Here is a 15,830-nt window from a genome sequence, read left to right as displayed (position 1 = left end):
ACCAAGTTTTATAATAGCCGTTATAACAGGTTTTAATATTTGTACACCAATAACTTAACTGTGTCTGAATTTTCGACAATTTCTGACCAACATTCTACATCACACTTCCCTCTACTCGTGCAATTTTGACCGGTCTGTTAGGGGTTCAAGGAAGTTTTTTCTATATTGGTTGTCCATAGATGAAATTTTGTACAACATTATGGGTATGTTTTGAAGTGAGTTTATTCACGAGAAATGTGAATTTTCAAATTCTCAACAAATATGGGGCTTAAAACCTTGAAAAGTGGGGCTGAGGGGTATTGTGGGCCGCGACGTAGAATCACCTACAAAAGCAAAGACCCACAGGAGATGCGATCAGGTCGAACATAATGTGCGCCGGGTTGACAATCTTCAAAAAGGTTATGGATGGAAAAAAAAAAAATTATTAGGAAATACTTGGTTCTCAGGCAAAAAGTGTACATCTGGTTGGTCATTTCAAGCCCGAGAAGTGCCGTTTCCGGTGATCTGGGGGGTTTCAAAACAAGAAATTTTCTTGTACGCTGCGCGCCAACCGATGGTGGCGCTCCGCTTAGATAGTAATTCGCGCCCCCCGGGTTTGAAAATCCTGGATACGCGCCTGCATATAGACAAAGAGTAGGAACGATGTTATCCCTTCAAAATCTTAAATCACAGACAATTGTTCAACTCGATTTTCATCGTACATAACAAAGCAGTATATGCATTAAAGTATTAAAAGTCAATCTATAACATCCCACAATTATTACTGTAATCACCTAACTTACCAAATCTACCTGGTCGGAAATTTGAGCCAATTGTGTGAGAAACCTGCAGCTTTTTACCGAGCAGGCTGACTGAAATAATGTTATTTAATAACTGATTATTAGTTGAATGACCTAACTCCTGCCAATTTACCTGACACTTTATGTGAAATATAGGTTCGTTAAATACTGTATAGGGCCTAGAGCTTTGAGCCTCTATAAAGCAGTTTTCCAATTTAGGCCTAAGTTTAATCATAATAAAATGAAATTAAACTTATAATTAACTGATGTATCTCTCGTACGTGTTTGTAAATCAATATTTGTCCGCTAACTGTTCACAAGATATTACAATGAAGATCCAATCAACCCGATTCAACTTATAAGTAATAATTAATTAGTATAATTAAACCCTCAAGGATATGAAGTGTTTCCAGATAACAATATTATTTGTAAAAAAAAAACTGTAAATAGCAGATGGTACTATTTAATTGTAAGAAGTGATAAAGTTTAGAAAGCTAAGATCATAAGCGTTACCCAATTAAGGAATATCTACAAGCGCAAAGAAAGAAAAATGTTACATTTAAAAAAAAAATCCACTAGAAGCTATGTCACACTCACACCGTATAACTTAGAAATTAATTTGATAACTAAACACAGGTAGACATCATCTTTTAAACAAATCGTATTGATTGGAAATAATTATAATTCAAGCAAAATCGTAGGATTTGGATCAATAATTAAATAAATTGTATATTGAAATTTGAGTTTAAGCCTCATCAACCTTCTCTCTTGAAACTTGAATTTGATCTACATCTGCTTCTCTAAATTGCATTTTAATTATAAGAAACAACCTATTGATTTAAATATAATTCTTTCAAATCTTAAACTTTGTAAAAACCTGGTATTAGTTAAAGTGGAAGTTTCCTTTTCATGATTCCTATTACATTAGTGACTAATATTTTCATTTAAATTACATTTTTCTTCTGAAAGTTCTAAATTAAAACACAAATAAATTCGATCAATATATTTTTTTTTCAAAAGATAGAATAATCTCAATTCTTGAGTACCCATTTTTATAAAATTCTCAACCCGTCATTGAGATTGGTGTCCTATTATAACTAATAAATTAAATATGTAGCCTCAAAGTCTTACTTTATTAAACCTTACTTGCTATAAAACCTTTAATTAATTATTTAATTGTAAAACAATGAAACTAACACTTTAATCCTACATTACCACTTTATTTTCCTCTAATCTCATCTAATTATTTTTGTTAATATTTGTCTCCCCTTAAAATCAATCCTTTATTTCCTTTCCATTAGTTAAATTCCTTTTTAAAATAAACACAAACTTAATATCCTAGTTTATCGCGTTACTTTCCTTTATTTTCATTTCGCTATTTTTATTATTTATAATATCATGATAAGTATTCTTTTCCTAACCAAATCCAATATATTTATCTCTATTTACTCTATAATCAGTTACCTCTGTTCTTTCATTCTAGATTCCTATCTCCTGTGTGTATCTACAGTACTGCTCTCCTAGAGCTGATGAGTCTGGTCTGAACCTTATCCTTAAGTCTGGTCTCTCTCTCTCTATCCTGAGTTCTCTCCAGAAGCTGGAGATCTTTGACAACAACAGGAGACTAACTAATGAAGAGTTGGCGGCCATCTTGGCTTACTCCTCACAGTGTACAAGCTTGAAGAATCTGCAGTAAGTATTCAGGTGTAGATGTCAGAAACATCATAAAAGTTAAACAGGGAATTAATTTAATTAATAAAAGTTATCAGTAATAAACGAACAATAGAGAATGTAAATTCTGCTGTAATTTTAATATCAAGGATTGGATTTAATTAGTTTAGTTGGATTTATTTGAATAATTAGGTCATCGCGAAAGGAATTATGTAGGATGTTATAATAAATAAAACAAAATATAATGGATTAATAGGGAATATTTTAAGGCAGTGTTGGTAAGAGAGGTGTGGAGGGTGGGTGGGGGTTGTTGAAAATGTTCTTTGTTTAGTTTATTGTTAACATTTAAGTAAGAAATAGGTTTTAGAATGACAGAAATGTTTATTAGGATAAAATGAGAGATATAGAGGACAAGGTCGTTTGAATTTAATAATTCGAATGAGTTTTAAAATAGGGTTTTTGAGTTGAGAAGTAATAAATGCGACTTCTCAAGCTGAACCTCTAAAATATTTGTTTTTCAATTATGTTCAATCTATTTAAGATATTTTTGTTCAACAAAGAGATTGAAAATCGTTATAAATATAAAAGAAGTATAATGATTGCAATAAAATAGCAAAAACCTATGAATCTATACTTAAAATCCCATGTGATCAAATAATAATACTATACTCTCTAGTTAAACTGAAATTTATACCAAACAAGAAAACAGTTTTAGTTGTCGCAGTTTAAAAAATAGTTATTCAAAATACGTTAATAAATAAAATTTATCAAAAAGGGGAATAAATAATTGTAATGGAGTTAATTATAAAGTTAAATTGCATTTTTTACTACCTAAAATTATTAAAGGCAAATATGTATCTCATAAATTGCAGAGGTTAAGATTTAATGCATTTAAAATTACATCAATTTCTTCTTTATAGTTTGAAATCCAATTTGACAAGAAATAAGTTCAATTTACATTAATTTTCATTATTCTTTTCATAATTTTAAACAATAATTTAAAGGTCACCGAGAGCTTCGGCTTTATATAATTCATAACTTTGAACAAAAACTGTTTAATAATTTAAAATTCCTCGTATAAATATTTCGAGATACTTGATTTGATCAGGACGTCCCTGCTTTGCCCTTTAAAATTTAGTGTAATTGAATCCCTCAACCCCAATCCCAACCCCTCAATTATAACCCATCCAACACCAGTTTCACTCATCACACCCCGACACAGGTCTCCTATTTACCAATCTATTGTTACGCTACCTACCCCCTTCAACTATAACCGTGATTGCACGATTTGTTCTTCGTAGTTTCCCTTTTCAATGTATGTTTACCCTCCTCCAACCCTAACCCTATCATCACCCTCATTGTTCCTGTCACCGAGTGGTTTGTTATTATTATCTCCAGCTCCATTATCAATGACCTGTGTTTTATTTGTTTCTTCATGTCCATTTTTTCCTTCACATAGGCCTACTAAGAAAATATTGTAGTTTTATAGACAGAGACGTAAACCTTGCAAATACGTTAATTTATTTCATTTTCTCAGACAATATTCATGAGTCAAATTGGTGACACAACGAATATATTCAGTTTAATATATCGCTAATCCTCTCGCCTTCATCAGTTCCTCAGACCAACCTCGTGAAAAGTTTCCATTTCCATCCTTACACATTCACGTTAATGTTATCAGTTAATATGATCCACAGTGTATGGCGTGTTACTGACAATAATGAAAGAAATATTTAAGTCGCCCAATCCCGCCTCACCCGACACTCCAAAGTAACAGGGAAAAAATATTCAGCAATACCATAAATAAAATACCATATAAATGAAAATTATTCAGCATGTCAAATTCTAAATGCCATTCCAGGAGTAGCTTGTAACCACGGAAAATGTATCAGTGAAAATTATTATACGTTAGCAGTATAGCTTGGTCGGATTAAAAAGAAAAATGTAATACAGATCTATGATTATTCACTTTCTAGACTATTAATGCTTTTTCAGTAAGTTTAGTCACCATCTCCACCCTTCAGACACCCTATACCTGCCCTCCCTTTGCCCTCCCCTTCAGAGAGATTCATTTGTATGTTTTCAGAGAGCCCATCAAATCCACTCCATGTTTCTACCCGATAACATCATCACCGTTTTAGTACACACAGTCGGCCTATTCTACTTCCACAATAGTTTTCTGTACGAATATATGCAGCGCTTACATTATACAGACGTTTGATTCCAACAATTTTTGTTCTAAAGCAAGTCAATAGTAAGAATGCCACACCTGGAACTCCCGTAAATATCTCATTAGCATAATAATAGATGACACGAGCCAGTTAAACATCATGAATAGAAACAGGTAAACGAACCACGTGCCCATTGTCAGTGGACGTGTCAAAGTAACCATGGAAACAGACATTAAGTAGGTCAGTAGGTGTACAGCAGTGACTACGAATCATCCATTGGGGAAATCCTCCAGATAACATATTTTTATTAGGTCATACGCATTGTTGTTGCATACGTTGCGTTCTTAATTGTTGGCAATTCTATGTAAGTTTTACCATTATATATGAGCAAAATTGCTCTCATTGGTTGTTTAATGTATCCTCACATGTTCCCATGCAAACCAATCGGAGGAAATTTGAATAGAGAGGGTTTATAGACAACAGTTATGAATACAAATTAAAGAAGGATTGATTCTTGTTACGTTCAGTTTATCTTCTTATTAAAGTTGCACTTCTCGTTGGTAGGAGTCTAACTAGATAACACATTATTGTGATGCTCTCAATTTGGCTAAATCTCTATATTCCGACGTATCTATGTTCCGACAAAAAAAAAAATAATGCGGGACAATTTATTTTGACCAAAAATACTGCAAGCGGCGCGGCGCGATAGATTTTTTGTTGGTGCCCCGCGATGATTTGTATATTTGCACGAACAAAATATTAACATGAAAATCGAAAGGGACACATACGGTAAGAGAAAAAGCCAGTGAAATGTTTCAGTATATTAAGTTGCACTAAAGGAGGTATAAAGGAACTTAAATCAAAAGGTACAAACATCGACAACCATGATACAAGACTATTAACCAAAAACACAGCCCTAAAAATTGGTGACCGAACAACTCCCTCTGGACAATTACCCCCCCCCCACCCCCGGACAATTACCCCCCAGACAACTACCCCCTGGATAATTACCCCCGGACAATTCCCACCCAGACAATTCCCACCCGGACAGTTCCCACCCCAGAAAATTCCCCGGACAATTCCCATACCGGTCGACTCCCCCCTTCCGGACAATTACCCCGGACCATTACCCTCCCGGACAATTCCCCCCCCCCGGACAATTGCCCACGATAATTGTCAATCGGGAGCACCCAATTGGGACGATTTTATAACGCTAATTACCGATAAAAACTGTGCGTTGGTAGGATATTTTTTATATTAGCATAACCATCAGGCCCAACTCACCTGAGAAAAAATAGTCGCGAAGTTAAAGATACGAACAACTCGTATCTTTGTGCGAGATTCTCGTGCATTAGTGATATATTTATTTATTTCCGCTTTCTGTGTGTAAACCATGTCTGCCCTGTAGAAAGTGACTTTCGCTTATTTTGTTTTTCCACATAAAGGAGTGAGATATGGGCTAACTTTGGTCTACTTACGTAGGGATCTGAATTATCACTTTCGTCCTGTCACGCTACCAATGTAATAATTTTGCAATGTTGTAAAACATACGAACACCGTTGAATTGAAAAGATTAAATAGCAAAAACGGCTGTATTTTAGGAGACAAAGTACCAAAACACTTTCTTGTTTCGCGTGCATTGTGTATACTATAGCTAAACTAACAAAATGATAATATCTTGGGCGTCAATTTGGTAAATGTTTGGGAAAATAGATTTGGCGCGCTTCGCGCGCACTAGCTGTATTGATACTGTGAGAATTAACTGATCCTTGCACATGCATGTTAGCTAGATAACCTTAACAGTTTCTGCGCACTTCGCGCGCACTTTAGCTGAATTCGTTTCCGGGTAGACTGTTATTTGACTCTTTTTTATTCCTTGCCAGTGGCAAAAGGAATATATGCAGTCACGCATGTGTTTGTGCGTGTGTCTGTCTATGACGCCGGCTTGTAATCACGATAACTGAACGATGCGAGATTTGATCGGTATCATACTTGGTTGGTAGGTTACCCACAGTGAGTAGATGGTCCCTATCGTTGTTGGTGCTAATCTCATTAATATTTCATAAGTGGACGGACTCCGTATCTCGGCAACATAATGGCCGATTTGTTCAAACTTGTTTGGTAGCATTGGTAGGAGGTAGGGTAAATGCGTATGTTACTGTTAACCTTATCGCATCTCATTGATATTCATGAGGCGCGGAGCTAAATGTAATTTCGTTGACGTCAATGACGCAAGGTTTGATCTCATTCCCATACTTGGGTGGTGGATTACCCATAGAATGTAGGTGGTCCCTATTGTTTTTGGTGCCAATCTCATTAATACTCATGAGTGGGCGGGCCTTCGAACACATTCTTTAATGCTAATATCTCGGCAACTGTCTGTCCGATTTTGTTCAAACTTTTTTCGTTGGAATTGGTGGGAGCTGTGGGTGCATGTGAAGGTTAGAACCCTTCTGCATCTCATTAATATTCTTGAGGGGCGTGGCCAAATATTATTTCGCTGAAAATTGCTCAGAACCACTTTTTGAATCCTTGCCAGAGGCAAAATGAAGAAGTGCAGGCATGCATGTATGTGTGTGTCTGTGACGCCGGTTGTAACCACTCTTATAGTGGATTACGCAAGTTCAGATCATCCTCATACTTCCATGGTGGATTTCCCATAGTGAGTAGATGATTCTTATCGTTTTGGTTAAGGTCATAGGTCACCTGAGGTCAACAGAGCTAGGTCAAACAATTATATCTGGCTTCAAATACAAAGTCAAGGAATCACGAAGCTCTAGACTCTTGTTATACATTATCGCCAGCTACTATACATTCCCCGTAGCATTTTTGTGGTGTTACAGTAAATGTACGCATTTTGTATGCATGGTAACTGGCTTGTGCCAAACATTTGTTCGCGCAATTCACGTGCACTAGCTAGGTTGATATGTGTGATAGTTTTTTCTCCCTTCTATGCATGGTAGCTAACTAGCACAACATTTCTGATAGTCCTGTCATCGGCCCACTTCGTATGCATGGTAGCCAGCAACTACACCAAATCAATAAGATTTCCAACTGGCGAACAATCGACCACCAGCTTCCTTGGGACTCGAACCTGAATGGACCTTCTGTAAAATTGCAGGCTCCTTTTTCTCTTGTATTGGAAGACGCTGGCTTGTCTTCTTTGATATACATTTACAAAGTGGTGTTTGTTACCTGATAAAACGTTTAAAGCTTTTGAAGCTACACTTGCAATTAATGATATAGAAAAAACACGTATTCAATGAATCAAATAATGAAAGTAATATAGTGATATAATTATAGGCTAAGTCTGAATGATAAATGTATCTATTGTTTGATGATTTTGATACATATATCACTCTCTAAAATAAAAAAAAATAAAAAAATAAAATCAATCTAAAAGACTGCGAGTAGGGACCTATGGAAAGTTGAAGTTGAAAAATTTAAATTTAATATGATTTATTATCAATATATTAGATTGAAAATCTCAAACGTTTTTCAATTGTAATTTGATTGGTTACTAGTTTTTATCTTTTGAATTAAGAGAACATTCTTCCCAGAGTGACAAGTTGTTTAAATAATTATTCTTCGAGCAGAATGGCGCACTTTAAGAGTGGTACATAATGACACGCATATAGGTCATGTCGAAGTGCCGAGATTGCTGGTGTAGCCTACATTATGTTTATCAAGAATGCATGGAACTGAGGATAAAAACGCTCGAGAAGCGCGCAAACATTTGTTCTAGCGAGCTACAATGCATGCAAAATGCGTAAAAATATCATAGTAGATGTACATTTTGTGCGCGCCGAGCGCACAGAGAATGTGTAGTTGCTACTACCATACATGGTCAACATAATGAGCAAATGAAAGGACTATGACATGAACAGTGCAGCTAATGCGCGCGAAAGCGCGCGGAAAATTATGTGGTAGCTAGCTAAAATGCATGCGAAGAGAGATGAGAGCTATCACAGTATCAACCTAACTAGTGCACGCGAAGCGCGCGAACATTTCTCTTATCTAGCCATCTATCATGCATTCAAATTGCGCAAAAACTAACACAGCATAAACGCTGAATATCCTAGTTCTGTCGAAAAATACACATGTGGATGCAAGCATATGACAACTGATAAAGACGCTGTATAAGCGGACAAATTTTTGAGGTGATATTAACTGGAAAGATATTTCCAGGAAGTCATGTACACTTGATCCCAATCCCTACCAAAATGTAACTTTTTAAACTATTGATCGACTTCTGATTGATGGTCAGGGGCATGTGCAGAAATTTCCACAGGGGGGGGGGGTCCAAAATGTGATGAAATGTAATGATCACCGTCCTGGGGGAGGGGTCTCAGTGGAAATTTCCGAAGAGGGGGATTGTCCGGGGGAAAATTGTCCGGGGGCAATTGTCCGGGGAAAATTGCCATGGGTGTGAATTGTCCGGAGTGGGAATTGTCCGGTGGGCAATTGTCAGGGTTGGCAATTGTCACGATTGGGAATTGTCCGGGTGGGAATTGCCCGAGGGGGAATCGTCCGAGGGGTAATCGTCCTGTGGGTAATCGTCCAAGGGGGAGTTGTCCGGGAACCAAACAAAAATTATGGTCAGAAACAAATCAGGATCCTAACAATTTCAGGTTCCCGCTAAGTGGCGTCTGCACGATTTCAGGGGTGGTGGGGCCAAGTACCCAATTCCCCCGACTGGCAACATTTGACATTATTTAGAGTTGACTTCATTAATATTTCAACCAGTCATTTGACCAGCCTCATTGATGCTAGGGTAAAAGCCTCGTCTTTCGTCCTCGTCTTAATAGTCAGAGAAGTTTTTTAGGCTTACATTGATTTGACCTTTCATAGCACCATGAAGTGTTTACCCTTTCTAACATGGTTTTCTTTGGATGCTCGCGTCCGATGGGAGGGGAGACCCGTTTTATGAATAAAATAACCTTAACTCAATAATTGACAATGCTGTAGCAGCGGACAGGTCAATTTATTTATAGTTCATCGATATTTCTATTATATGGCTTACATGTGTCATTGAGTTGATGAGTCCGCTATATATGGCCCTTACTTTATATAAAATATTAGTGAAATATTTTTAAAGCGCATCTTTCAGCTGCACTCAATGAATAGATACAGAAAACAAACGATTGTAAAGAAAAAGCTTTTACATTAAAACAAACTTACAACTGTTCGGTAAATAAACATTTATTATGCTAATTAGATACACGGTACGTAACCTATACATTTTCTCTACATTGGCCAGAGTGGTGTTTTACATAGAGCTGTGCAATGCAGGTATAAGGTAGGAAGATACTGAGCTAGACTTGATAATATTAATTGAATATTATGCACTATATCTGTTATCGGTTAATCCAGATAATTTCATTTCATGCTCGCCAAGCTCAACTTGCTGTAGTAAAAAATCTTACAGACAATACGTTTGTATATGCACATTATCCTTCTCTTAGATTTTGAAGTGAACAACATATTAGCAGGGCTGTCAAATATTCTTTTCACAGAAAACACACTGGTTTTAGTATTAAGTTCTCGGCATTTGGGTTAGTTGAGACAAACTGAAAACAGCTTGACTTGATGAGTCGCAACATTGGAAGGGAAAGGTGATATTATAACGAATTTCTACTTAACAACATTGATGTATTTTACCAAACTCTTAGCAATCATAACAATCATAGTGAATAATAATATGCTACCACAAAGGTTCAAGGTTTCAAATGTTTGCGATGATACCGTCCATTTACCGTGTCAGGGGCAACGGAGCCGTGATAGAGGGGTGGGTGGGGTAGGGGTGGGGTGGGGCTGATTGGGCACATGCTTTGCCAATATTCTGATTACCCTGGAAAGTGGCCTCCGTTTTTTAGTGGAAATTACCAGTTGCCAACTTTGTAATTAAAAGTGCTCTCTTGTTATGGGTTTTTTGTAACAAGTACATTCATGTCTAAAACATTGCTATAAAAAATAATAGTAATGATAAACATGCAGTTCAAAAGTACCGGTATAAAGACACTGTTTGTTGAAAACATTCAAATACTTTAATTTGTGAAGGGGAACGCACAGAGTATTCATGTTGAGAGGTTTAACATAGTTTGAGAGTCTAGTGGTTTCTTGCATAAAATCCAAGACACATGCTCCACTGCTCCTCAGTGTTTGTGCTTCCATTAAACATTTCTTTTTTGCGAATCAACGAAGATCACGTTGGTGTGGTTCTTAAAGTATGAACAGGAAGTTGTAGCAACTCCTTGGTATGAAGGAAGTCTGATATTAGGAACACATGCAGTTCTTCACTGAGAACATCGTTGAATAGGAAGATTCGATTGTGTACTAATGGTTAAGGAAATTCTTATCAACTCCACAGAAAAAATTATATGTTTGTACAATTTAATTTAGATCTATGACAAAAAAATTGTGTACAATATGATAACATTAGGGTGATAATGAATAAATACTTAAATAATAATGAATTTTGGTATATCTGCCTTGTTCATGTAATTGCAACATTTTGTGTTTACTTTTTTACTGAAATCATCCGGGAGGACCAGTTGTTTCGCCCAGTAAAGAATGTTGCTATGTACTCGACCCCCCTACCCCACTCCATTATAGTATTCCTCCGTCTCAGTACAAGTGTTTGCAGGTTTGTCATCCCCCCCCCCCCCCTCATTACATCGAAAATGTAATTTTTAGCATCTTAAATAAAACTATTTTGAGATTAAGAAAGACTAATTTAGCTTTAAGTCATTATTTCTAGATTTATATTTTACCAGTGAACTCTAGCATTTTGAGTGATTTATGTCAACTTTATCACTTTAGCTATGTCCAAGACGTAGTGTTTGTATTACGCGCCGATACTTTCTTGCCGTACAAGCAAAGCGCCATCAGTAGGAATGGGTGGCTTCAGTATATGTCGCATGACGTCATTCTCCCTACTTCAATTCTATGATCCATTCTAATTTAGTTTTCGTGGTATCATTGAAACACAAGACGTGTGATTATTAATAATTCTGATCTGAATGGTAAATCAGATTTGATTTATTTCATTGTTATTTGTTGTGCACTTTGTTTATCTTCATTTATTTGGTAAACAATAAACCTGACTAGGAGGACATTCCTCTACGTCTTCTACATCTAATACGATGATTACTCTACTTCTCTCCAAAGGTTTGGTTTGTACGATCTGCCAGACACTATTCCGGTTGGATCCATTCCATCATCCTTGAAGTCAAGAGACGTGAAAGGTATTGTCACAATGACGTCATGATGGACACATTTCAAATTTCTTACATTTATTTAAAGGCTTTTCCAAGCAGCCAACTTTGTGAATTTCTTTTGACATGTAGAGTGTTGTTGATTCACATACAACAGAGTAATGGATCAGCAAAACATGATTGCCATTTTAAATGAATTCGACACCCAGTCATGTGACAGTAAACAACAAATCGAATAATAGAAATGTAACAACGTTAAATATTGCTAAGCTTGGTTGATTTAAGAGATAAGTCATATTCCTAACATTTCGCTCTTTCGAGATCACTGCTCTATAAGATGTTTTTGAGAGTAGCAATCAAATCAACTGATGCTTTAAATCTCTTTCCGAAAAATAGTGGTATACACTTTGGGCAACTTTATTACACTGCGACAATTATTGTGTAAGATTTTGAAGTAATGTTGTGCCCATAGGAGTCTGAAAACCCCTACCTCCCCCCCCCCCCCACTCTCCCCAACCAACACACACATTTAAGCAAATACACACCTCCGCTTAAAGCCATTCTTTCAATCTGAATTACAGAATAACGTCACAAAGTGTCGAAGTTTTTGTTTCTCTGAAAACTAAAATCCATGCAAAAAAATACAAAAATAAAAGTATAAATAAAAGTGGGTAATGATATGAGGGAAAGCAATTAGAATTATATGTGAATTTAAAACAATATTTTATTTATTGTACACTTATAGAGGAGCACGGAGGTATACAATGGTGTGTCGTAAAGTTAAGAGTGAACGTCTAGTGAGACTAATATGATACTGAAAGAATTTTTTGCCTACACAAACGCTGTACTTGGAAACAGGAAAATATAAATTAACTATTATCATTCGAGAACGCGACCCCATAGGTATACAAACAGTGGTATGGGTGTCACACAGCTGGGTCTTAAATTGATGCCAAGTCGGTTGACGAATTGAAGATAAATTTATCATGGTCGTACACTTAAAATAGAGTTATAATACAAAAACGAAGAAAGGAAAACAGAATCGGTTTGCTTGTTACTCCCTTACGTCAATATTTCCCCAAATTTGGATAATATTGGGTAAATAAAATGTGTTTAGCCTCTGGAGAAGATCCTGCTAGGATCGAAACGTCCGGCTAACTTACTTTCACACGTAAATAAAATGAAGCAGATTCCTGATGCTTGGCCCCATCCCTTCAACAGGGCCCTGCACTTCAATCCGCTGAAAATTGAGCACTTCTCACAAATAGATTTCAGTGTTTTTTTACAATTACTTCAATATATCTGCAAAACGCTGCTGCGGAAGTTCAACGGATCCCCACCAGCCTGCTTGGAATACATTCTAGATAACTATAATTTATTTATTATATGTGGTTTCCGAGGGGATTCCCCTCGTGGAACCAACCAGTGCTTCAAATACTTTCCAGAGAAATTGAATTCATCTATAGGCTAGTATAAAAGGAATTGATGGTACGTACAGCGTGGGAATCTTTGACAAAATCTCTCAAGACGTCTACGTACGGTACGTTATCATGTCATTTACTATTATCCAAGTTGGTAGGTTTCTAATATCACAGCACCGTGTATAACTATTCGTAGATATTGTAAGCGCTCAGAATATTATTGACTACATTTGTGAGTTGTATAAATTGTTTGCAAACTGCGCTATTGTACGGAGGGAGATTACGCCCAGTTATTTAGAAGTAACGTTATTGGCCGACTGTTATCATTTTACGTATAGCGCTCTTTAGTATAGCGCTCTGAACTGCGTGACAATGTGTTTACTTTAGTACAGATCAGTGTTCTGCTGTGATTGGATATATTTCAGTTAGTCCGTAAGTAGGAACATAAGTGAATAGCCTAGGTCAGCTATCAGAAAGATACATTACTGCCATTTAGTCCATCGATTGGTTCTTAGTATATTTACATCGATTAACGGCATTGCAGACACCGTTAAGTTAAATCTGTAGCTTTGAATCTGTTTTCATATTTAGACGCTGCGTTTGGCGTTCCGTTTTTCGCCGCGTTATACGTTGCGCTATACGCTGCGAGTGGCGCCGCGTTGGACGTTGCGTTTGGCGTTGCGTTTAGCGCCGCGATATACGTTAGGTTCTGCGCTGCGTTGGGCGCCGCGTTGTACGTTGCGTTATACGCTGCGTGTGGCGCCGCGTTGGACGTTTCGTTGGGCGTTGCGTTTAGTGCCGTGTTCTACGCTGCGTTTAGACGCCGCGTTGAGGAATTGCGTTAACAGTTACGTTCAGCGTAATCAAGGATAAGTGTAAGAACATTTAATGAACCTAGTAAGGAGACGGAAGTCTGAATAAACGATACCACTGTGCCACGAGCACTTTAGCATCTTCTCCATTGTCATCTTTTTGTCGAGACTCTCTTTCGCCAACCCCATCATTAAAGACTGCCCCACCAGACAGGGAAGTTACGTTACACTATCAATATACATACTGTTTATCGATTCGATACAGTTTCACATCGGTATTATATACTTGATGAGGTAACGATGTATACTTTACTCCCTATAACGCGTAATATCTGTCGCAGTTTGATCTTAACATTTTCTTTGAATTTCGCTGAGATGCTAAAATGTCCTAAAAAGATTCAATATGTTTGAGTAAGGCAGCTTACTGTGTTTCTTAGAGTAACCATTGACCTTGCAAGTAGTAGTTAAGAGAGCAATTCAGAGTAAATACAATTCAATTAGTCTTCTTCATCGGTCAACGAGTAAATTCCAAAAAATATCAATTATGTTTTTTTTATCGAATGTTCAATGTTCTTACTCATTAAATAAATATGATGCTCAAGAGAAAGTATCCATCCTTCGCTTGGATCAAGTAAACTGCCATGGATGCACCTATGCTGCAGGCCATGGTAGTCTATTATGAAAAAGGAGTTATCGTGGTTATTCAAACTAGATACGTGTTTCTTGAGTTAAGTGGAAATGAGCATTTGTCATATCGTCACCAGAATTGTTACTGAATCATAACCGTAAAACTAGGGACCTGCTTTTAGTTACAGCAGGTGGGTAGTTCTGGCCCGGTAACATGGCCGGCTATTAACAGAGTGCGCACTGTAATTATGATATCTTTGTAAGATCGGTTGCGATAGCCTAGGCTCGCATTGAAATTCCGTAATCAGAAGAAGTAAACAAACAGAAACAAAGGGACATTTCAATGGTCTGTTCTATTTCACTTCAACAATTATTGTAATTGTTGTACAATTGCTGCTGATTTTTCTGTTTAGTTCGGGTTGTAGTTTTGTCACGGCCTTATTGATGATCTGAAAGTGAAACCACGACACAAAACATAATTTATATTGATATGGTATCTTCATTAATATGTGTTTACACGTAAGTGTTGTTTTTCTCCATTTACACTTCTGTTGGATAATACAGACTTTAATGTAGGTTTCTTAAAACTTCTCAGAAATTTGGACAGCGTTATTGCTCAATGTTACAATTGTGCATGTCAAGTCATAATAACACGATGTTAGATATACATACCTTGCTCCTCCATATAAGGTAGTAGTTAAGAGATGGATGTTCACAGTCTTAATACAGTTGAAAACAAACATACCTAAGAAAGTGACTGGAAACAAGACATATAAACCTTAGTTTACACAACTGACATACTCTCAGGACAATGGAAATGTGATCACGTGATTATGACGATGATTTTTCTAGGTTTGTAGCTCCATATATCCAAATCCTTTTTTTCACTATTATCAGCATTTAAATTATTCGCTTCATGATCTGTTATGACGTCGATGATGTTGAGTGTTCTCTGATCAGTTCATCGTCTCATGGATGATTATTCTTGATCTGAGCATCGAATACTCGACTATCATGATTTGTTTTCTTAATTTCGTTCAATATTCACTCTTATTTGAGTTGTTTAACATGTGTTATGTAGGATAAGTGTACAACCAATCAGTTATGCTAATGAGATGACAACAGTTCTAAC

At 36.7% G+C, this 15,830-nt stretch overlaps 3 protein-coding genes across 6 annotated transcripts in view; 2 read left to right on the top strand and 1 right to left on the bottom strand.

Annotated features, from left to right (window-relative positions):
* Window positions 1-15,830, top strand: part of LOC139985116 (uncharacterized) — a 364,233-nt gene that overhangs the window by 156,247 nt on the left and 192,156 nt on the right. The gene's annotated exons all lie outside the window — the stretch shown is intronic.
* The window catches only part of LOC139985119 (uncharacterized), a 409,107-nt gene that overhangs the window by 269,855 nt on the left and 123,422 nt on the right, over window positions 1-15,830 (top strand). The window contains exon 5 of the mRNA XM_071999339.1: window positions 11,792-11,868. Coding sequence (XP_071855440.1) covers window positions 11,792-11,868 — 77 coding nt within the window. The remainder of the gene's footprint in view (window positions 1-11,791; window positions 11,869-15,830) is intronic.
* LOC139985149 (uncharacterized) overlaps window positions 1-15,830 on the bottom strand; it is a 121,330-nt gene that overhangs the window by 28,254 nt on the left and 77,246 nt on the right. The gene's annotated exons all lie outside the window — the stretch shown is intronic.

Source organism: Apostichopus japonicus, chromosome 17 (assembly GCF_037975245.1).
Source record: "Apostichopus japonicus isolate 1M-3 chromosome 17, ASM3797524v1, whole genome shotgun sequence".
NCBI classification, from domain to species: domain Eukaryota; kingdom Metazoa; phylum Echinodermata; class Holothuroidea; order Aspidochirotida; family Stichopodidae; genus Apostichopus; species Apostichopus japonicus.
Note: the sequence above shows the minus strand (reverse complement) of the source record. Positions and strands in the feature narration are given on the sequence as shown.